At 52.1% G+C, this 22,627-nt stretch overlaps 1 protein-coding gene across 3 annotated transcripts; it reads left to right on the forward strand.

The window, feature by feature from the left end:
- The first annotated feature begins 228 nt into the window (after positions 1–228).
- On the forward strand, positions 229–15,100 carry LOC104307960 (polycomb complex protein BMI-1). Of its 3 annotated transcripts, XM_054171238.1 has the most exons (14): positions 229–385; positions 1,297–1,425; positions 1,526–1,589; positions 1,696–1,730; positions 2,352–2,425; positions 11,108–11,239; positions 11,662–11,758; positions 12,483–12,538; positions 12,675–12,725; positions 13,028–13,136; positions 13,227–13,272; positions 13,803–13,901; positions 14,304–14,384; positions 14,476–15,100. In XM_054171238.1, exons 1-14 carry the CDS (start codon positions 258–260, stop codon positions 14,803–14,805), a joined length of 1,431 nt encoding a protein of 476 aa, XP_054027213.1. In that variant the 5' UTR covers positions 229–257; the 3' UTR covers positions 14,806–15,100. The 3 variants fall into 3 exon arrangements, with proteins under 3 accessions (XP_054027213.1, XP_054027212.1, XP_054027211.1); XM_054171236.1 differs by lacking the exons at positions 229–385; positions 1,297–1,425; positions 1,526–1,589; positions 1,696–1,730; positions 2,352–2,425 and adding an exon at positions 5,523–6,017 and having other exon boundaries at positions 11,106–11,239; XM_054171237.1 differs by lacking the exons at positions 11,108–11,239; positions 11,662–11,758; positions 12,483–12,538; ... (4 more) ...; positions 14,304–14,384; positions 14,476–15,100 and adding exons at positions 2,044–2,104; positions 2,190–2,246; positions 3,446–3,635 and having other exon boundaries at positions 229–390; positions 1,314–1,425; positions 2,352–2,411.
- Positions 15,101–22,627: the final 7,527 nt, after the last annotated feature.

A 22,627-nucleotide genomic window follows, 5' to 3' on the forward strand; every position in this document is an offset into this window, starting at 1 on the left:
CGAGATTTCCTGAGGCAGAACTGCTGATAAACCCCCGCTTCAATCCCCAAGGCCCGTGTGTGTGTGTGTGTACATTCCACCACCGGGGGCGGGAGGAGACGCCGGTCGCTGAGGGCTCCGCGAGTGCGGAGCCCTCAGCGACCGGCGTCTCCTCCCGCCCCCTTCCCGCCTTTTTCCCCGCCCGGCTCCGCCTCGTCACGGCGATCAGCTGCGCGCGCGTGTCACGTGGGCGCGTGTCGAAGGTCACGGCGCCCACAATGGAGCTGTCGCCTTACGCTCAGGGTGGGTGGCGGCTGTTGGCCGACCCCAGCCGCTTCACCCGCCGGCCTTACGCTGCTCTCCTCCGTGCCGCCTTCCGCAGCCTCCTCGATCACTCGCATGACGGGTTGGGTAAGGCCGTGGAGGAGGTGGGGGGGGGGGGGGGGGGGGGGGGCTGGTGTATGTGTATAGGGGGAAGCGGTGAGGGCCGCGGAACGCGCAAGCAGGCGCCGTTCTCCTGCATGTCCCACCGCCGGCGTGTGTCCGCGTGTCTACGCAGGTGTCCACACCCCTGCCCGCGCACCCAGGGGGAAGATCCCACCCGGAGCGTCGCCCGTGGACGGCTCCAGGGTGCCGCTGCGCGGGGTGTCATCGCTAATGCGCGTTTGCTTCATTAAAGCTTCAACACGCCGAAAAGAGAAGGGAAGGGAAGGGGGAGGCTGGGTTCGGGACCCCTGCGCGCTGCTTTCGGCGTGGCGAGGCAGGAAGGTGGGCTACCTACGGCCGCGTTTTTTATTCGCGCGGGGACGCTTCTTAACGGCGAAGCCCGGCGTGATGGTGTGCGGCCGTGCCGTTAATTTGGGGTGTTAATGACCCCGCCGCGCACGGTGCGGGGCAGGGGCGGGTGGGCAGCCTCTCTCCCCTGCCTGGCCGGTGGCGCCAGCTCAGCTCCTCGCCTTTGGCAACAGGCTGCTGAGAACCGCGGTCGGGGCTCGGAGAGGAAATTGAGGACTTTCTTTTTTTTTTCCCCTTTCTCTCTTTTTTTTTTTTTTCTGTATATTTTTAATGGGAAGGAGATGTAGAGACGGCGGGTGGGCAGCGCTAGACCGCCCCGCCTGGTACAGTTTGCCCCAGCTAGAGCTTGAGTCCCTCTCCTGCTGCCTCCTCCTCACACCTTGCCTGCTGGTACCATCCTGTCGGTTTAAAACACCAAACGTGTTTCATTTTGAAGCTTTTCTGGGAAAGATACCCTTCAAAGGGGAGCAGCAGCTCATGGCACTGTCCCATTAGGATTTGGCAAATAACGTGTGTCATCAGTAATTCATTTATTTTAGATGATCCAGACCTGAAAGATATTGACCCTACAGTATTAAAACATTGCCATGCTGCAGCTGCAACGTGTATTCTGGAGGCAGGGAAGCATAAAGCTGACATATCTGCTATAAGGTACTCACACTTGGAAGCTACCCTATTGCTCTGGCAGTTATTTAACTGTGCTACTGAGTTAATGTTAACAGAAAACTAATAAAGTCTTTTTTCCCTGTAGCACATGTCTCGAGGACTGTAAACTGGACAAAGAGAGAATAGAACAATTTTGCACCGAATATCAGGTTTTTAAAAGAAAAAATTTAACCTATTTGTTTTCTTTCTCTCATAGGAATTTATTGAATATAGCTGCTTTTTTCTTTTTCTTTTCTTTTTTTCAAATTTTTCCAGAAAAACAAGGATGCCTTGGAAATCCTCTTGGGAAGGTAGGTCAGTCAGCACAGATATACAGTTTTAATTGCAGCTGCTTTAAAACTGTCCTGGAAAACCCCTTTGCATGCTTTAGGTGATAAAGCAAGAAATGTTGTTGGACTTGGGGGGGGGGGGGTTGGAAATAAATAAATTTTGCCTTTTTAACAAACTTCAGTTGTTCTCCTTTTGGGATTCTGCTCTTAAGAAACTTTTGGAACTTTTCAAGAAGCACTACAGGGAGCATGTAAAAGTTCTGTACTGATGGATAGCTTGAGTAAGTGGTGTTTTCTTTTAGCACAGGGAACTTGTAACTATTGTGTCTTTCAGCATAGGCAGATCTCCTCTGTATGTAACTGATGTGTCCTGGCGCTTGGAGTATCAAATCAAGGTAATTTTAATGCATCAGGTTGGTTTTTTCGGTCCATTTCAGTGCTGAGACCTGACTTTTCCTGTGCTGTTTGTTTTTAATTCAGAACAACCAACTTCATAAAACTTACCAGCCTTCCTACTTGGTGACCTTAAACGTAGAGGTACTGTACTCCCAGCACCCTCAGGGGCAAACCCACAATTTCAGAGTTTTGTTTGGTTGGTTTTTTAATAAAAGTCATTGTTGTGTTGTTTCATTTTGTCTTCAGAACGGTGATTCAGGATCACACCCAGATGTTAGTTTTAGTTGCACGATGGAACAATTACAGGTACTTCCTTCATTGTTGTTTCAGTGCTCAGCTCCGGTTGTGGCTGTATATGTTTTTAATAACTTGCCAATCAAAATGAAATCCTGGATGCTATTATTAAAAAATAGTAATAATCACAGGCTGGGAGGGCAGGGGAGAATCTTCTATTAAAATTATTCAAGTGTAGTTTTCCTGTCAAGTAAAGCTGCAAAGTAACTGATTTTAGTTGCATGGGGAGTGTTTTACCTACATGCATAAATATTTTGTCTGTTTTCATAACTGTTAAATATGTATATGGGGGGAAATAAATAATTTTCTGGAACTCTTGACTTCCCATGCTTTAGAGAAATGATGAAAGAAGCTGGTTCAGTAATTTAAATGTGTCATGATTTTAATAGAAAAACAAGGGAAGGCTCTTCAGTGGTGTTAATGACATGTAAGAAGCGTACTGAAACAAACCTTGATCTTTGTTTAGTGCTTTAAATGTGTAATTGAACAATAGAAGCATTGTAATGCTTGGAAATGCCCAGACTGGAGGATTGGGAAGAGGGCTTGGAGAGAGGGGAAAAGCAAGATATTAAAACTTGGGGGTTACTCCTCTGCTCTTTCCATGTGTGTCTTCAGAGTCCACCTTCTCTTACTAACGAGTAACTTTGATCACTTTGCCTACTTAGTTAAATCTGATGTGCTGTGGCTGGAGAATGGTCCTAGTACCAAATTGCACTCCAGATATTTCCAGTGTTTTAGAAATGTTTATAGGACTTCAAAGCCTAGAGCAGATGTCAGCATTTAGCCATCTTAGCCTATGTGCTAAGAGTAGTGATCTCTTTTGGTAGATGATAGATGTTAAAACCTGTTTTCCTTGACTTTCCTTGCACTGTTGTAAAAATAAGGGGCTATTTAATTACTTGCTGGCATTGCCCATCAGCTGCAACATTTCTTTGTGGTATAAGGTGCTGGTTTCCAGGGCCTCTCTTAAAAAAAATTTACTCTGTTCCTCTAGCTACCCTTGCAAAAAAAACATGTTTATTCTAAGGCTGTATTTCATCTCTTAGGATTTAGTTGGAAAATTAAAAGATGCTGCAAAAAGTCTAGAAAGAGCAACTCAGATGTGATGGAGGGAAAGTGTCAGCCTGCCGAGCTGGACTAGTCTCTTTCCTCAGAACGTCTTCTAAATTACAACTGCCTTTCATCTCATGATGAAAACTTGTGTTGTTCGGGGTGGTTTTGTTTTAGTTTGGCTTCTTTTGGGTTTTTTTTTCGGTTTTGGTTGCCTTTTTTTTTTAAGTCTCTGCACTTGATGGTCCTTTCTTGTGCCTTTTTTTTTTAAACTTTTGTTAAATACCTGCTTAACTGTCGTCTTTTCAAAGCATCCTTTCTCTTTTATTTTTGCTTTTTTAGAATTCTCGTATATTTTTTTTTCCCTGCCAATCTAATAAAGTTTATTTGCTCCTGTTCTGAAATTTCTATGGCTGAAGTCGCGGTACCTAAAGGGAAGATGCTGTGTGCTCATCTCCATGAGGCAAAAATCCCTTCTCCTCCCGTGCCGTTTGCTAAATTGCCCCCCGCGCTTTGTTATTCTCTCCAGACGAGCTAACATTTCTTCTAAGTTGAGGCCACAGGGACTCCCAATTTAATTTGAGGGCGGCGGTGCCCCTCACGGAAACCCTGGGCTCCGCGGTCGAGCAAAGGCGGGCGCGACTCGGGATCGACGGCGTTTCCCTTATCGCTGTGCCGCTCGGTGCCCGGCGATGGGGCCGCTGTCTCCCGTTGCCGCTCATCCTGCGCCGTCCCCCGCTCCGGTGGCCGCCGCGGAGCCGCTCGTTGCCGGCCGAACCCCGCAGACAGCTCGCACCTGCCAGCGAGGGGAGAGTGGCCCCGCGGAGGAAGCGCGGAGCGGACGGGCCCTCGTCGCCGCGGCGCCGGGCTCTTCCCTTCCCGCTCTTTCGCGCCCAGGCTGCGGGCGGCGGCTTGTCCTCGGCGGTGGTGAGCGGCTGCGAGTGTTTCCCCGCTTCCCTCCCTCCCGCTTCGGTGGTTGTAGCGCCCGGCGCTACCCGCTCCCTCCGCGGGGCGGGGGCCGCCGCGGATCGCCGCGACACCCGCTACCGCCGCGACACCCGCTACCGCCGCCGCTCGAGGGGCGCCAGGGCGGGTTGGGGCCGGCACGGCTGCTCTGGGCGGGAAGGCGGCGGCGCAGCCCGCCGAGGGGACGTCTCGCCCCGACGCTGTCGGCCCCGCGCAGCCCCGACGGGGCGGGCAGCGGGAGGGCAACGCGCACGAGGCGCCGGGAGCGCGAGGCCGCGGCGCAGTGTATGCCCCCCTTCCACCACCCCCAACCCCCGCCAGTCCGGCTACCCCCGCAGGGATTCGAGACGGGACGGGGCGCCCGCGGGTGTTGGTGTCCGCGCAACAAGTGCGCGGAGACTGGGGGTAAGAGTGAGTGGGCGGTGTGTGGGGCCGGCTCCGGGGGGGGCTGCGGCGAGGGGAGGACGGAGAGGGCAGCGCCAGGGACGCACCTCGGCGGGTTCGGGGGGGGGTAGAGGGAGGCGACTTCGAAGAGGTGAAGGGGCGGGGGGGGGGGGGGGGGGGGGGAGTTGTGAGGCGCGGAGGGCGTAGAACGGGCGGAGGCAGCGCGGGGGGGAAGGAAGCATCGGGCTGCTGCGGGCGGGGGGTGGGCGGGAGCCGCGGAGCAGGAGCGGGGCCGGGGGTCGGGGGCGGGCGGCGGGGAAAAGGAGGCATCGGCGGCGCGCGGGCGGGCGCGTGCAGGGCCGGGGGGAGGGGAGGGAGGAGGCAAGGGGGGAGGGAGGGGAGGGGGCGGTGGAGGGAGGCGGGAGGGAGGGGTGGGGGGGAGGGGGTGCAGAGAGGCGGGGGCGGGGGGGAGGCGGAGGCGGCCGGGTTGCGGGATTGGGTCACGGGGAGGCTGCCGGGCCCCGGCGGCAGCGCCGCTAATTCCCAGGCCGCCCTTAAGGAATGAGGCGCCCCACGTGACGCTGGCGGGGCGGGCGAACTCCGAGCCATTTTGGGGACGGTGTCAGTTTCCACTGTGTGTGCCTTCAGCGTTGCATTCTTCCCTCCTCCGCCCTCCTCCCTCCCTCCCTCCCTCCCTCCCTCCCTCCTCCCTCCCTCCCGCCCGCCAGCCAGCCCGCCCTCCTTCCCTTCCCCGGGTCCCCGCCACCAACTATGAAATAACAACAACAATAATACTCCATCAGCAGCAGCAGCATAATAATCATAATCATAATAAAAAAAAAAAGGAACGCGAGCGAGGCCGCGAGGCGGAGCAGGGGGGCAAGAGGGAGAGACAATGGGCTGGTGGAGAGAGGACCCATCCGGACCAGGGAGACTTTGCGCTCCCAGCGCCTGAGCCGCTGGGGCGGCGAACTCGGAGGGAGAGCGAGGGAGCGAGGACGGCCCGGTGGCCGAGAGGAGCAACCCCGGGTGTTTTGTAACTAAAATGAGCGGAGCGCAGCGGCGGCGGCGGCGGCAATAAGCTTATTGCAATTGACAGCGTCTGCAGTTCATTTCAAGATGGCCGCTTGGCTCACATTCATTTTCTGCTGAACGACTTTTAACTTTCATTGTCTTTTTTGGCCGCTCCGATCGTCACCCACCGGCTCCGTTTTCCGGGTACGTATGAAGGGAGGTGTCGCCTTTCCAAGGGCGGGGGGCTCAAGGGGCTCGGCGGCGGTTTTCGGCCGGTTTGGGGGCTGCAAAGGGGAGCCTAGGTGTCCCCCGAGCTCTCCGTATGGGAAAAGCGCTGACAGGCTGCTCCAGCCACACACACACATATAGACACGCAGCAGCAGCCTGTGCACTCGCTCGCGTTACGCGCCCACATTTGCAAATTTTAGTTCCTTTCTTTCTCCAGACCCCCCCTAAAACCTTTCTGTGCACATGGCCCCCGAGGAGAATATTTATATTTCCAGACCCTGCTGCCAGCCCGGCCTGAGCGCTCTTTGTTTAAAGGCAGATTTTGATTAAACAGGGACGTTCGTGAATTCTGGAGCTGCCTGGGTCAAGTGATTTCAGTCCTCCCCGAAAGAAATGTCTCTGGGGGAGGTTAAAATGTCAGATAACGTACCCATTTTATAGGGATAGAGCCAGCGGGGGGTAGCGATCCTCCTGGAGGGGTTGTTAGGCGTCGGGGCACCCAGGAGAAAATGTTATTAACTTAAGTTGGACAAGTACTTGTGTGAAATTGGATGGGTTGTAAGATGGCGGTTCCCAGTTGTTTCCAATGTCTCCTCTTACATTTATGCTCGAAATGCTGAAGTTTGGGGGTTTGTGTCTGCTGGGAAAGGAAAGGGGTGGCCAACACCGAGAAGTAACTTTTCGGGGGGAGGTTAAGGATGGCAGTTTGGCTGCGATCTTGGGGAGCTGGGGCGTGCGGTTTGCTGGAGCCTTTGGAGCAAAGGTGATGTGTCTGTGGGACGCAGGGTGCTGGGGGGGGTTGCATTTCTTTTCTCTGGGTTTTTGTTTGTGGTTGTGGTTTTTTGTGTGGTGGTGTTGTTTGTGTGTGGTTTTTTTTTTAAACTCCTGAGCCCGGGAAGGGCAAATTTACATGAAATCCTTTGTCATGTCTTAAAGATGTCATGAGTGGGCTCCTCGTGTTGCTTATGGGCAGCTCTGGAAAGTTGCTGGTGTTATGTTTTTTTGGTGACTGTATGGCCTTGGCAATATGTAGCGCGGGTTGTTTCCCTGTGTTTATTGTAAATATTTGAAAATCAGAGAAAAATCACCAGGAAAATCACTTTCCTGTGGAAGTGACCCAATCGCTTTTCAGCCTCTAGAAACTTTGTTTCACTCTTGCACTCTCCAGCAAAGTCGAGGAAAACCTGGGTGTGGGTGCCCATTTGCAAGCTTGGTGTTAAATGGATTTTTTTTTCCTAATCTGTAGTGGTCAGAGCAACTTATTTTATGGGACTGTCCCAAAGACCTGGGAAATTCGGGAAATACAGTTCAGTAAAGCTACTTTTAGTGTCTCTCTGCAGTGCGTCCTGGAAACTGAGACAGACCTTGTGCTACAGTTTGCCAAAAGACACGGAGGCTTGACCTACCTGATCGCTTAGATGGTGCAAAATTAACATTTTTGTGTATTTTTCCAGTAGACAGATCTTGTCCTTCGCCTAGTTCTAGGGAGGCGATTTAAGCGATTGGGGTCCTTTTGCACTCCCAGTATCCAGGTCTTTCCCGGTTGGAGATGGTGGGGCAGAGCTCTCTGAGCTGCTTGTGCCCTCCTCTAAAACATATGTAGCCATTCTTAGGCGAAAGGGGAATAACAGTCTCGCTAGTAAAAATGGCTCTGACTGATAATGGGTGAAGATGTAGAATGAGGGCTTCTTTATTCCCAACGAGAGAGTTTTCCGAGAGGAAGGAGATGGGTGCAAAGTACACAAACCTACTCGAGCGATGCTTCTGGGTTTTATCTATGCATTTTCTGTTAGAGACCTGTCGAGCAAGGTTTGATGGCTTATTGCCTTTATGGATTTTTTATAACGTAGCTGATTCTTAGCAGGAGAATGCACTTCTGTTTTTCTTCATTTTGACACAACCCGTTTCAGGCCTCTAAATAATCAGCTGGCTGGCAGTGTTTGCTTCGAGCAAGTATTATCTCCGTGTATTTTACATTTAGTTGTTCCGTGTGTCAGTGTGTAAATATATATATTGTTCAGGCTGAGGGGCTCTTTTGTGCTAGCCATGTGAAGTGTTGGTATTCGCTCTGCTATCAGCACAAGCAATGGGGGGAAGAAAATAATTCAGTCTGAAAAGGTTTTTCTCTCGTACCAAAATGTTAAGCTCAGACTGCTGTAGTAGAGCCTTCTGCGTTAGTGTCACATACCCGCAGGCACAGACACTGGTGTACTTGTGCCTGTGCGGGTGGCTTTTTGGGGAGAAAAGTTAGGCGCCTGGTTCAGCTCGCTGGAGAAAAATCACTGATTCCAAAGCCGGCTCAAAGCACGTTGAAAATGTGCTAACTTTAGGCAATAAATAATCCACGTTTAGATGTTGCTTCGACAAAACAGGTTTCACGGTTGAATTTAATCCCCCCTTCCTTCATTTTAGGAAAGGGCTACTCCTGTGTAGAATAAAAGTGTTTAAGTCTGAGAGGGTTTGTCCTGGTCTGGGAGGGCTTGGGAAGGAAATCTCGATCAGCCCAACTTGTGTGACCTCGGGCACTGCTGGTTTAAAAACATTTTGTCTTTGATATCAAAGATTTTTATAGATTATAAGGTGGTGAGTTGAACAAATAAAACACAGACCCGAGAAAGCAGCTTGTCCATGATTAAGGACCTAAAGGCACCTCAGAGTCCCCGGCTTCAGGGCTCTCCAGAGGAGCTCAGAAGCTCGGGCTCTGCCTTTTCTGGGAAAAGCAGACCCTCGGCATCGGTTTAGAATTAAAAAATGGAGGGTCAGGGACCCTGGAAGCGACATTTAAACCCCAGTTACAGTGCAGCGGACGTCTTGCTCTCCCGCACGGGGCTCGGAACAGCTTTGGGGACCTGGTCTGGCTTGGTGCTTCATGCAATTTGCTTTTCTGTGTGCTGGCCGGCTGTGGTTTGGTGCTGGGCAGTTTTATCTGCTGCTCACGCGAGGGTTCTCCTGCAGCAGCAAGAGAAGTTTGCTGGCTGGGGTCGCTCGTTGGCGCTGTGCACACTTCTGGAGGAATATTGTACCCCTGTCCTGGGCGATTTGGCCGAAATTCAAAGCTTCTGGAAAGCTTAGTGTGTTGTCTCTCTCTCACACTTTTTTTTTTTTTTTTCCCCTGCTGCCTAACAGCGAAAGTTTGCGAGTGGCTGGGAAGATCCAGCATCTTGAGTCTTCGGCTCGCACGGTGCTGCCGTGAGAGGTGGCTCGCAAGCTCTGCCTTGGGAAGAGTGGGGACCAAGGATGAAAACTGGTGTGCTGGGGGCACTGACAGGGGGAAATGAATGGCTTGCACCGGAGCAACCTTGTTACCTTGCATTTTTCAGGATCTGGCTGACAGAAAATAATTTACTCTGCGATTGGCGTGGCTGGCGGGTTTTTTTCCCTCGGTGTACTTTCCCTTTTACGTCTCCTTCCCTCTCATTTCAAATGGCATGTGTGCATCTTAACGCTGGTGCAAGTGCATCCGATGGGGGTTTATGGATTTCAGACTGTGAAAATGACATTTGTTTTTCACTCTTGCCGCTGCATTGTGTTGACAAGGTGTTGATTTAGCTTCAGGAATGATCTGGTCACATGGTCCTTCGCATGTTGTCACTAATGTACCGTTTAAAGTCGGTGTGGGCTTTTTGTCTCCCCCCCACCTCTTCGGTGTGCTTTATTCCTGAAAAGGGGGTCTCTTTAAGGACCCGGAGACTCGTTTTCTCCTGCCCAAACACCTTACCCTGGTGCTGCAAATCTCTTTCCACCTCTTGCAAAACTTTGCACTGCGCTCGCTTCGTCCGCGGGAGGCTTTTGAAAGGGGAGGCAAAAGAGGGGGGGAAGGAAAGAAAAAAGAGAGCTAGAAGAGGGGGAGGGGGAAAAGGAAGGAAGGAGAGAAAGGAGGGAAGGGGAGAAGGGGATGCTGGTGGCGCGGAGCTGGGCTCGGCATCCCGCGGCGGTGCGGGGGGCTCGGTCCCGGCAATGCGGCTCGGCTCGGCGGAGGGAGGGAGCGTAGGGGGAGAGGAGCGATCTCAGACCAGCTCCTCGCACCGAGTCGACGTGGAGAGAGGCCCCTGAGAGGATCCGAAATGGCCGAGGCTCGGGAGGAGCCTATGCTGCTCGCCTCCGCCGGGCTGAGACCCCAAAGCGCGGCTCAGACCCACGCCTGGAGCCGGCCCCCGGCGGCTCGGGCCGGCCCCGCTCTTCTCCCCAGGCACCCTCGGGGCAGCAGCACCCCGGCCGTGCCTGGGCCACCCCCCAATCCCCCTCTCCCCTCGCCCTCCCCCTTTCCTCGCAACCCGGCTCCCAGACCCCCGCGGGCTCCTCGCCTCCTCCACCCCCTCCGCCAGCCCCCGGGCCCCGCGTCCCACCCCCTGGCCCGGCTCGGCTCGGCCCGGCCCGCCCCCCGGCCGCCCCCCCGCCTGGCTCTCGTGTGTTCCCAGCGGTGGCAGGATGCCAAGTGTAAGTGTAAGTTGCTATAGCAACCCCCTCGGAGAGCGGAGCAGATCCGGATCGGCACCGAGCGGCCGCGGCAGCCGCCCGGACACCCTTGGCGGGCCGGCCCCGCTGCCCCGGTGCCCGGCCCCGCTCCGAGGTGCGTGTGTCCCCCCCCCTGCCGGTCCCTCCCCCCCCGCCGCCCCTCCCCGCTCTCCGGAAATGCCAGGGCAGCCGCACCGGGAGGCGCTGGTTCCCCTTTGTGCTGCTCGCCGGCAGCCCCAGTGCCCGGCCGGCCCCCTCGTCCCCTCCCCGGAGATCGTCGCCGCATCGCCGCCCGGGCGAGCCAGAGCCGGCCGGTGCCGCGCCGGGCCGCGGGGAGAGCCGGTACCCGCTGGGGAGCGGCGCGGTGGGTGCCGCCGAGCGATCGCGGCTTCGCGGGGCTGCGCCCAGGCCGGCCCGGGGTGGTGCGGGGACATCCCGCCGGCCCCGGGACCGGCCTCCGCCCGCCGCCGTCTCTGCCGCCTTCCGCGCTTTCTCTTCCCGTGCGCCGGGGATGCGACTGCTCGGGGGGGACCGGACGCGCCGGATGCCGGCACCTGGGACCGCCGCGCTCGTCCCCGCTGACCGGTGCTCTCTGTGTGTGTCTTGCAGAGCCCCCTCTCGCCACGCCAAAATGCATCGCACCACCAGAATCAAAATAACCGAGCTAAATCCCCATCTCATGTGCGTGCTCTGCGGCGGCTACTTCATTGATGCTACAACCATCATTGAGTGCCTCCACTCCTGTAAGTACAACCGGCCGCTCCGCGCTCTTCTTCCGACGCTTCCCACCTATCTCGGCATGCCGGGAATAAAAAAAAACAACCCAAACCCCAGCCCTCAACCCAAGCCCCAGCCCCCCGAGGTGCCCAGGACCGCCGCCCCTCCGCCTCCCCGACGGGCTGGGAAATAGGTGGCCTGGCCGCGGTGCAGATTTTTTCTGATGACGGCCCTACGGTCTTTGTTAAAGTAATAATATATGTGCTCTAAGCGTCTCCTTTTCATGGTAATTGCAGCTTATTTGGGTATTTGTTTAGCTTAAGCAGCGCGCTGCTGACAATGGACGATTTGCTCTCGCTTGCATAGTTTAGAAAATCGCACCTATAGCTCTGCATATCTGAGCGTCACCTCCGAGCAGTACTAAAAGGCTTTCGTGTTTGACTTGCAGTCTGTAAGACCTGTATCGTGCGTTACTTGGAGACCAGCAAGTATTGTCCCATCTGTGATGTCCAAGTTCACAAAACTCGACCACTTTTGAATATAAGGTAGGAGGAAGATGCAACCCACACCTCCTATTTTCCTTCTGATGGGGAGACCAGCAGCAGTTGTGTTGATGTTATCTCTTGGTCAGTGATTTAAATGTGAAAGGACTTGTCAATTTACAAGCTAACTCCTCTGTGTGCTCTCTCTTTGGAGTTTTGTCATTGGTTGAAATTATTTCTCTGGATGAGAAATAGAAAATTTTTGTTAGTCTTTTTCTTTTCCATGTGGACAACCATTGATGCACTGCCTCTTCCCTCTACTCCACGCTCATGGGCACCACCCCGACAGCTTCTACCCCCGCTTTCTATATTCCACTTCACTCCAGCCTTTGCTGCTAGTTAGAAAAACTACTGCTGAAACTTTCCAAGCTAGGAGGCAAAAGGCTTTAAATCATGATTTTCCTTTCAGAAACATGTTTCTTTTCAGTGTTACTCTTTTCTTTCCTCTGCTTTCTAGGGAGGACATGTAGCTGTTTTTCAGGCCTTCCTTCAGTCCACAAGAATTATTTTGTATCTGTGGTGGCAGAGATGAGTTTTGGTTTATAGGGGTGCTTAGAGCAATGTTAATTTGACTTCAAGGTCTTGTCAGTGAACTTTTTATGACTAGCCTCCTACTTGGTAGAAGATGTCTCACTGTTGTGAAAGATTAGAAACAAGGAGCTTCTGCTTGGATTAAAACCTCTCTTCATATGCCTAATTTTACCTTTTGGGGTTGTTCCTTTTTCAGGTCAGATAAAACCCTCCAGGATATCGTATATAAGCTAGTACCAGGCCTTTTCAAAAGTAAGTAGTTAAACTGTTGTTTGGTTGCTTGGGTTTTTTTCTGGAGCAGAAAACCAGACCCAGAGCTGTTCTCCTATGTCAATACTGGTAGCTACAGCATATGTACTAAAAGAAGAATATGTGCTTTTCCATCTAGATGAAATGAAAAGAAGAAGGGATTTTTATGCTGCTCATCCGTCAGCTGATGGTAAAATCTTCTCATTCACAACTTTCATAAATGTATCACTGACTTGGATGCTTCACTGTTTCCTTTTAAACTTACAAATCCTGTAGTTACCATGACAGAATTTTAAGAACTAAAGTCAGTGGAAATCAAAGTTTATTGTTTTAACAGTCAGGTAGCTTTAATTCATAATCTCACTATGGAGATTTATCTTGGGTTTGGTTTTTGGGTTTGTTTTGCTTTTGTTTTTTTTCTTGTTGTTGAGAATTGTCATCCTTCCTGATTTGAATTTCAAAATGTAAATTATTGTGGAAATTTCTGCGCAGCTGCCAATGGCTCTAATGAAGACAGGGGAGAAGTGGCTGATGAAGACAAAAGAATTATAACAGACGACGAGATAATAAGCTTATCCATTGAGTTCTTTGACCAGAATAGGCAAGTTCCAGAATGGCAATATTTTATGTTTACCTGACTGATAGCTGCTGTCTTTCTTATTTGTTGTAATTGTTCCCTTTCTTCTCACAGACTGGAACGAAAAGGAAATAAGGAGAAAGAAAAATCAAAGGAAGAGGTAAATAAGTTTTCCTTGCTTTAGGGGAGACAAAACACACACAAATATCTTGGGGGCAGGTTTGCAGCTGAAAAAAAAGCCACCACATGGCTATATGTATCTAGAACTTATTATGGTGCTAGGTGTGGAAGAGGTCAAGTGTCTCCATACAGTTGTAGGTGTAAACAACTGTGTAAAACATCCCCAGTGTGACTTTTAAACTGGAATTAGATTTTTCTGGGTTGGATTCTGTGACAAGTTATTTATTAATTTGTTTTTCAAATTGCTAGGTACTAGGTGTATCTTCTAAAAAAGAGATTTGCTGTGAGATAAATAGCTTTATGTATAAAATCAGCTGCCTTTTTTAACTGCTCTTATTCTGGAAATGTAATTTACCACTTATTTCTGTGGTTCCTCATGAGGCAGCAGAAGCTGTTGTATTATAATTCAGTGTTTTATAATGTGTAAAAAAGAAAAAAAGAAAGAGGAAAAAGTTAGAGTACAACTTTGGTTGTACATCAGTGGATTGATGTTCTTTCCTGTGCCCTCAGGTGAATGACAAAAGATATTTGCGCTGCCCAGCAGCAATGACAGTGATGCATCTAAGAAAGTTCCTGAGGAGTAAAATGGATATACCAAACACTTTCCAGGTACCTCTGGGGAAAGAAGGGGGGTAATTTTTTAAGTCAGTCTTGCTATTCTAAGCCTAGTAATGCTGTTAGCACTCCTCATGACAGCCAGCTCCAGCAAGTGCTAACTACAAGTATTTCTGGTTTGTACAAGACATTGATGGGATTAAGAACATTATTTTTAAGATATCTGCAGAATTTGGTCACACTAATTTTTTTTTTAACACTTTGAATATTGAGGTATCAAGAAGTTGTTTGTTAATGTGTTCAAAATACATCAAATAGATTAAAAAAGTCCCTGTTCCCTGCTGGTTTGGTATAGTATTTTATGAATTTTCTGATGTATATGGCAGCAGGGTTGCTTCAACCTCTAGGGGTGAATGCCTGGATGCACCTTAATGCAAGGATTCATATCTTGAACAGATTGATGTGATGTATGAAGAGGAGCCTCTGAAGGACTACTACACCCTAATGGATATTGCCTACATCTATACCTGGAGGCGGGTGAGTGACCAGCTTGTTTTTCCCAGGGGGAAAGGGGGGTGAGTCGTGGCCCTGAGAGGGCACTTACCAGGCTCTCCCTTTTGCCTTGCAGAATGGGCCTCTCCCGCTGAAGTACCGTGTCCGACCTACTTGCAAGAGGATGAAGATCAGTCACCAGAGGGAAGGCTTGAATAACAGCGGGGAGCTGGAAAGTGACTCTGGGAGCGACAAGGCGAGCAGCCCAGCAGGAGGCATCCCCTCCACCTCCTCCTGTTTGCCCAGCCCCAGCACGCCGGTCCAGTCGCCTCATCCCCAGTTCCCCCACATCTCCAGCACCATGAACGGCACCAGCAGCAGCCCCAGCAGTAACCACCAGTCCTCCTTTACCAACAGAGCACGGAAAACATCGATAAATGGCTCCTCGGCCACTTCGTCTGGTTGATGGGCCAACCAGGCTGCCGCCCCCACCTCCTGCCCCTCCTTTATATAGATCTCTCCATGCCATTACAGCTTTATAGATGCTAATCCATGTGACTATCGTCCAAATTGCTTTCTTTTGTAGTGACACTGAACTTGGCTATAAAAGGTGGACTAGGTGACATTCAGGATGGACTTTAATGGAAACGCAAGATTGAAATGTAAATTGTTTTCAGAGGACTGGGAAGCAAACACAAAGTTACACCTTCACCTGTTCAGAGTGATGCGGTGTTGTTTCCATCCTCATCATCTGGACTTTTGGGGGGTGGGGGGGGCGCGGGGGGAGTCTCCAGAAGCCGACTCACATCCCGGGAAGTAGTTTGTTAATCCAGACTAACTCCTCCTCCTCCTCCTTCTCCTCCTCCATTGCGTTCTCTTCGATTGTTATTGTTCTTATGCTGTTTTGTGAACCTGTAGAAAAGCAAGTGCTTTTTTCATCTTGGAAATCCAACAGAACGGAAAGAATATGCATAGAATAATGCATATATGTAGCCATGTCACTGTGAATAACAATTGATTTTTAATTTTTTTTGGGTTGGTTTTTTGGTTGGTTTGGTTTTTTTTTTGCGTATTAGCCATTTTGATTCTTATGTTGCATCTTTTTACTCCTCTGTTGCCGCGCAGAACCGATCAAAAGTAAACTTCAGTTTTTACAATCTGTATGCCTAAAAGCGGGTATTTACCGTTTTATTTACTGACTCGTTTTGAAGATGATTCGCTTTTGTAAGAATCAGATGGCATTATGCTTATTGTACAATGCCATATTGGTATATGACATAACAGGAAACAGTATTGTATGATATATTTATAAATACTATAAAGAAAATATTGTGTTTCATGCACTCATGAGATGGTTGTTAAATCCCTGAACTGGTTCGACCCTTGCAGATGCCACCTGGTTGAGCTCTGCTCATGCTGCAAGAAACCCTCTGCGCGTGAGAGCTACAGTATTGGGAAAGCACATCCAAGTCTCTGCTAACCTGGAGGCAATTGGCAATCTTAAAAGGATTTTATTGGCTTTATCTTTCTTTTTTCCTTTTTGGTTTTTTTTTCTTTCTTTTTCCAAGTGATATATTTTTTACTTTACGAAACGTTGAAGTGATGCAGTGAAGAGAAAAACAACAACAACAAAAACTTAGGGGATGTGGAAGTCTTTGAGACCTGTTTGATTACCATTTTTTTTTTTGTTGTTTGGTGTGGTGGGACTGTGTTTTTTAAAGCACATGGAATCATTCAAGAAGCCATAAAACCATTCGGTATAAATTTTAAGGAGCCAGCAAGTGGCTGGATGAAGGCATTTTATCTAAATTTGTTTTAATATATATGTATATGGTACAGTACTAACTTCGTGAAGAGTTAACAGGTACTTCAATATTTCCAACAAATTGTGGAGAATGCCTCCTCTTTAATGGCCTGCAAATAGGTGCATTTTATTAGAGGCTTCTGAGGGTATTATCTTATGTTTTTTTTTCAGTAGAAGGAACTTTTCCACCCTGAACTGCAAACAGCCCAGAACACTGTTCAATTTGTGCTTTGCTTTGGTCGAACTTCGTGTGTGTTCATCACCCATGAGTTACACATTTGTGAGGGTGTTTATTCTATATGGATATTGTTTCATGTTTGTACGGGAAAAATTGTAGTTAAAACATTTCATTGTCTCCAGTCTGCAAAAGAAGCACAATTCTTATTGCTTTGTCTTGCTTATAGTCATTAAATCATTACTTTTGCATATAAATTGCTGTTACTTGTCCTGCTTGTTTTTATAGACCAGTTGATTGCAAATCCTCCACAAGGTTATTGCTTATTGATGTATAATGTCTTGTTAAACAAGAGTTGATATTTTTTTTTCCTGTAGTAAACATGTACAGTTCAATTTCAACAGTAAGAACTTCAGTTTTATATACACAAATAACTTTCATTTATAGCTGATCAAAGAAATAAATAAAAGGGATAATTCATTGAAAAAAAAAATATAGCAAATGACCTCTGTTGCTAGTGTGGTGTCAATGGACAAGCATCTTGTTCCCACTGGAAGTCCTTCTGGGTGCACAAAAGGTTTGAGTGAACAGAACACAAGAGCATTAAAATAACCAAAAGAAAATTAAAAAGGGGGGAAAAAAAGTCAAAGAAAGGGGGAACAAAAGAAAGAAAAAAAAAAAAAGAAGTTGCCATTATTTATTTTGGTTGCCTGCCTTGAAAACATTTGCTGTTCTTTATTTGACCCTGAATTATTCTTGAAAATAAGCAAATGGTGTATTCTTACATCCCAGTCGGGCACAGGTTCTACCTCCTGTCTGCTCCAGCTTAGCCTAGGTTGAGGTCCGGTGGCTGGGGAGGGAGAAACAGACTTTTGGGGGTGATGAGCACCAGGTTCCTCCTGTGCTGCTCTGGATTTCTTCTTAGAGCCTCAGTAGAACTAAATACGTTTTAATGTAAAGATACCTCCCCGTGAGGCCAAGTGTCTATCCTGGCACGCTTCCCTCAACTGTACGAGTTAATCACACTGTGTTGCTTGACTTAATTCACCCAAAGAACATCAGCAGAGGCTTGTGTCTCAGCACACCCATCAAACCGCGCCTATTGACCCCGCGAGCAGCCAATAATGACAACCTGTAGCACCAAAACGGTGTTAAACTTGGTCTTTGTTGAGTGTCCGTGACAGAAAGCAATGAAACAGGAGTCGGGGAATTCCCTTCCAGGTTTATTCAACTCTTACAGCACCTTGCGACTTCTCCCAATTTGACATCTCCCGTCCGAACAGGAGCAAACGTTTCCAGCAGCTCTCTTGCCCAGCTGCAGGAGCCGCCGAGGATGTTTGTGTTGCCATTTCAAACTTTTGTTCTGCTGTTGGTCCTGAGCAGATGGCAGTGCCATGCGTGTGTGTCGCTGAGCACAGCCGGCAGGACGGACAGAGATAGCATCTCGACGTTCTGCTTGCGAAGCTGCTGTGTCAACCTCCTCGCTTTAACGTTTTTCTTCGCAGCTACACAGCGAACGGGTTTCCTTCCTGACAAAACTAGGTAACCCCCCCGCTTCTTTGGAAAGAAATCTCAGCTCGGTGTACGCCAGAAGAATTTTTTCATTATCCGACGCTGCGCTTGTGCAGATAGAGGGATAAAGCCGAAATCTTTTGAGCTTGTTCAACAAGACATCCGATCAAAGGGAGGCAGAGGCGGCTGTGCCCGATGGAAATTTACGTTTTTCTCTCTTCGTCCGACTGAATTTTTCCGCCCTCATTCAGCTGCCTGCAGCTCCAAGCAGCACTTTTGTCCCCGGCCGGAACGGGGAACAGTCGGTAGCAATCCAGCTCCGGGGACAGCGAGGTGGAAGGGGCAGAAAGAGCTTCACTGGCTCCTGGAGAAGACAGGCAGAGGCATGGCGAAGGAATGCAGGAACGGGCAGAAGGGGAAAGAGCGGGAGCGCTGGGAGATTGCTCACCGAATGGTGTGTCCCCCAGCACCGAGTGCTGCTCGCAACCCCCCGGGCCGCTACCGCTCGGGTCAATGCCGGCGGGAGGGCACAGCCGCGCAGCTCCCGGGAAGCGGCCGCGTCCTGCCGGCGGCAGAGGAGAGCACGGGGCGGGTGCCGCCAAGGAAGCCATGGCAAACTCGGCTCCGAGGCGGCGTTCTCGGGCTCTTGGCAAAGAGGGGGGCGCTGAGTCCTGGAGGCGGAGGCGAAGCCAGCGGCGGGGGTCCTTCCAGTGAGGTGATGGTGCCCCTTCCCTCGCGGTGCCGAGGACGTTCCGCTTGTCACCTTCTCCGCCGGGCAGGAGTCACTCGTTTCGCTGGGCGTTTTCAGAAAATAGCCAAAAAGAGTCACGCCGAAGCCGGTACCTTCTACCTCGGCCACCACCTTTTCTTCGCCGCCGCAGCCCCGGTCCACCCGTCACGTTCGACCCGCTGGCGAGGAGCTGTGCCCCTGCTTTCCGAACATCGCTTCTGAACGGTTAATTTCAACAACGCAGAAGCTCCTGCAGTTCCGATCTTTGCCACCACACCGATTCGGGAGGATTGGGCTGTCTTGCCCTGCCTGGCTCCGGTTTCCAGCCCCGGCGCAGGGCAGGCAGCGGTAGCGGCCCCCGCAGCCAGGTACCGCAGAGGTGGTGCGGCCCCGGCCAGCACCTTGCCCCTTCCCGCTTTTAATACGGTAAAATTCGGAGACAGTGTTTACTCAGATAAGTGTTTCCTGTTTCCGCTGTTAATTTTTAACGTTCTTGCCTCTACTCTAGGTACTTAAAACGGATTTCCTTTATTTCACTAAGAACGGTTTCTTTTTCACCTCCCCTGCCTGTCTGCCGCCCGCAGGACGCTCCGGGAAGGACCCGCTCCTCACTCCTCAGCGCTGCGGGTGCCCGCTTCCCGCACTTCAAAGTCGTTGCCCCGCTCGGAGAGCACCGAGCCGCGGGCGCTTTGTGTTTTCTTAATTCGAGCATTGATAAGATTCCGTCAGCAAGGATTGTTATTATTATTTTCCCCCATTTCCCACTCCTTCATTCCCTTGTCGTCCCACAACTGATGGGCAGTCCCATCCGGATAACAGAAGTCTGCTGAAGCCCGGTCGGGACCTTTTGATCCCGCCGTCCGTGAGGAAGGGATGTAGTATTTACTGAACAGAGATGATGTAGGCTGGAAAGAAAAATAATTCGGCAATGGGTAAAGCACGAAGAACTCGTAATTCCCACGACAAATGGAGGTTTTCCCTCCCGGGGGTGGGTGGAAGGAGGCACTTCCAGCCGCGGTCGCTGCCGCGGAGCCGCGGACGTGTCGGAAGGGACAGCTGCAGCCGCGGAAAGGCCGTGCAAAATCCGCGAGCCGGTGCCGGAGGAAGCGGGCAATGCCTCAGGAGTGCCAGCATCCCGTGGGCCTTCTTGCGGCGGGGCGGCCTCCCCGGGGCCACGGAAAGCGGGCGGAGAGCAGCGGTACGACCGCGCTTCGCTCCGCGCCCGCGGGGACGCGGATTCCTCTGTTGGCGCGCAAATGCGCCCTTCGGTCCCGCCGGTGCCCCGGCGGAGGCCTATGTCACGCCGACTGCGTCCCCTCAGCCCCGCTGCCCCTGCATGGGCCGGGCCGGCTCCGCGCCCCCCACCGCCCGGGCAGAGGCCATTTTGCGCCTGCGCAGCGCTGGCCCCGCGGAACTTCCCTGCGCGCCGCCAGATTCGAACGGGGTGCGGCGCGCTGGGCCCCCCCCCTGCCGCGTGCTCCGCGCAGCCCAGCGCCCATGTAGAGCGCTTCCCCGCTCAGCTTCCGCCGGTCGCGGCAGGCCGCTGTGAGACGCTGTTCCCCTTGCTTCGCCGCCGAACCGAGTCGGGCCGGGCCAGGCAGGGGGCACGGCCAGCAGCAGCACACCGGCCTCTGCAGCCCTCCGCTGAGGCGCAACGATGCAGCCACGGCTCTGCGCCTCCGCGCATCCCGCTTGCCATTCTATCCCTCACGCCATTCTATCCCGCGCGATCTCGCCCTTAGGGGTGCTCCAAGGAGTCTGGGTATTTGGGGATGCGCTTGCTGGGACATGGGCACCGCGACGGGGCTGCCCGACATCCGCCAGCCAGCTGCGGGGCGCCACGGTCCCGTTCGCCCTGTTGCAACGACCCTGCCTCCCTTCAGAGGCCCGCTGGCACCAGCCCTCCCCAGGGAACGGCAAAGGCCCCGGGGCGTTCCGACTTCCCCCAGAGTGGTGAGAGGGCCGCGGTAGCCATTTGGCGCCTGTATTTTGATGGCACGCAGTTGAATATCGCACCTCGTCTAGAGAGACAAAGGGCTGGATGCTCCTCATTGCCAGGGACAGGCAGATGCTCTCCCCGCTCTTCAGCGCTGTGGCGCGGGGCGCTCCCCAGGGAGAGGCCGGGCGAGCACTCCCCGGTGGCAGAGGGCATTTTTGCAAGGGCAGAGGAGCCCGCAGCCCTTCTCCCACCGCACCAGCCGCCGAGGTCCGCACGCCGCAGCCCCGCTGAAGAAACCCGAGGCCAGGAGGCACCGCCCCGTATCCCGGAGCCTCTGCTGAGCGCGGAGCTGCCGGGCACCGCCGCTAGCCCCGGTAATTCTCACTCCTCCCTCTGCATGTGCTGGGGATGCTCGAGAGGTGCCTCCTCGACGAGGCACTTTCTGATCTGTGAGACAACATCATGTCACGTATTCTGCGACTGTTGGAGGGCTCCGAAGTGGGATGGTCTTTAAAAAAATAAAACAAATAAAGAAAAAGAAAACACACCCTACTTCAAAGCGTTCCCTCGTACACAACACACACACACAAAATAAAAATCTAGGAAATGTGGGGGAAAAAAACACCAACCAACCAACAACAATAAAAAAGCCCCAAAGAAAACAAACCAAAACCCCAAACCAAACAAAAACCACAACCAAAAGTAAGGCGAAAACGATGCTGCAAGGGAAGGTGTTAGTATAGGCAAGGTGCAGGGTCGCTGTTTGAGTGATTCTGCCGCGCCGCGGCTGCCATTGCATGGGGTGTGGAGCCTACGCACACCCTCCGCGGGTCGCCGGCTAGCCCGTGAACGGGTGCTGGTGTAGCTAACCCAGACATGTCCCACCAGGAGGGACGAGAATTCGATTTCCCAGGCTGTTGGCGAGGTGGTTGTGGGGTACTAAGGGCTATGGCTGGAGCCCCGGGGGCCCGAGCTGCCGTTGCTCGAGCAGGGGTCGTGTCCCCAAGCAGGAGGGCACGCAAGGAGAGACCCCGGACACCGAGGAGCTGGCAACTGCGGAGACGGGCGGAGGTGAAATAGGCTCTCAAAGCCGAGAGAGATGCCTACAAGCCACGGGCTGCCATTTTGTCTCTTTTAAGTGGGTTGCCTTTCCTCTCTCCTGGAGCGCAGTGCGCGGTGGTGGCAGCGGTGTCTCCCTTTGCCCTGCCCCTCCTCGCCGCCCTCCGGGCAGGTAGCCCGGGGAGGTCCTCTTGGGAAAGCATCAAATCAACCCCAACCTCCCCAGCCCTGGCGTTTTCCTTGCCACCTCCGCCCTAGGTGCTCGGGGTTTGCAGGCTGTTCAGCTGATTTGTTGCTAATAGCAACCACACGACAGCGATTTGCAGCCTTTTCTGCTGCTGGTGCCTCTCGTTACACCTTCTTCTGCAGACCGGGATATCGTCGTCTGGCTGCTGTCTGTCCCCACCCCTCTAACCACGGTAGCCGGGGACAATGATGGGACAGGAGAACGGGGCGCCGCGGGGCGTGAGGAGGGTTCTACCGTGCGTCGCACAGATTCGGTTCTTCTAGATCAACAGCTAAATACTATCAGGCCCCTTACACCGCAGCCGCGTAGGCTCCGCTTATTTCGCATTGTTTGGGAGCATTGTTGCGAGCTGACAGCGCCCGCAATCCTACCGGCACCGGGGGCGGGGGGAGCGCCGGGTTTACATATGTAGATGCAGGCAGCGCTCGGCGCCGATCCGGCACACACCCTCCCCCGGAGCAACAGACACAAAGGAAGACCTCGTTCCTTTCAAGTACACAGAATATATTAAGCTCCGTCTTTCAGTTTTGGAACGTCCCAAAATATTTTTTTTTTTTTTTTTTCAATGGCACTGCACAATCGCTGCCGGTTCCGCAGGAAACCAGAGGTGTGACCATACGCACGTGGTGAAGAGGGCTCAGCCCTAGCAGCTAATATTTCCTGGTTCCATCCTGCAAGCCAGACTGAAATGTTATTGCCTTTCCCGTTTTCTTAAGTCCTCATCATTTTTGTTCTGCGCTTGCCTAGCGCAATGGAGAAGCACCTACGTTCTCTGTCACATCCCCACCGCTGGCGTGTTGACGGTCACCAGTGTCAGCTCAA

The sequence above is a fragment of the Dryobates pubescens genome, chromosome 21, assembly GCF_014839835.1.
Source record: "Dryobates pubescens isolate bDryPub1 chromosome 21, bDryPub1.pri, whole genome shotgun sequence".
NCBI classification, from domain to species: domain Eukaryota; kingdom Metazoa; phylum Chordata; class Aves; order Piciformes; family Picidae; genus Dryobates; species Dryobates pubescens.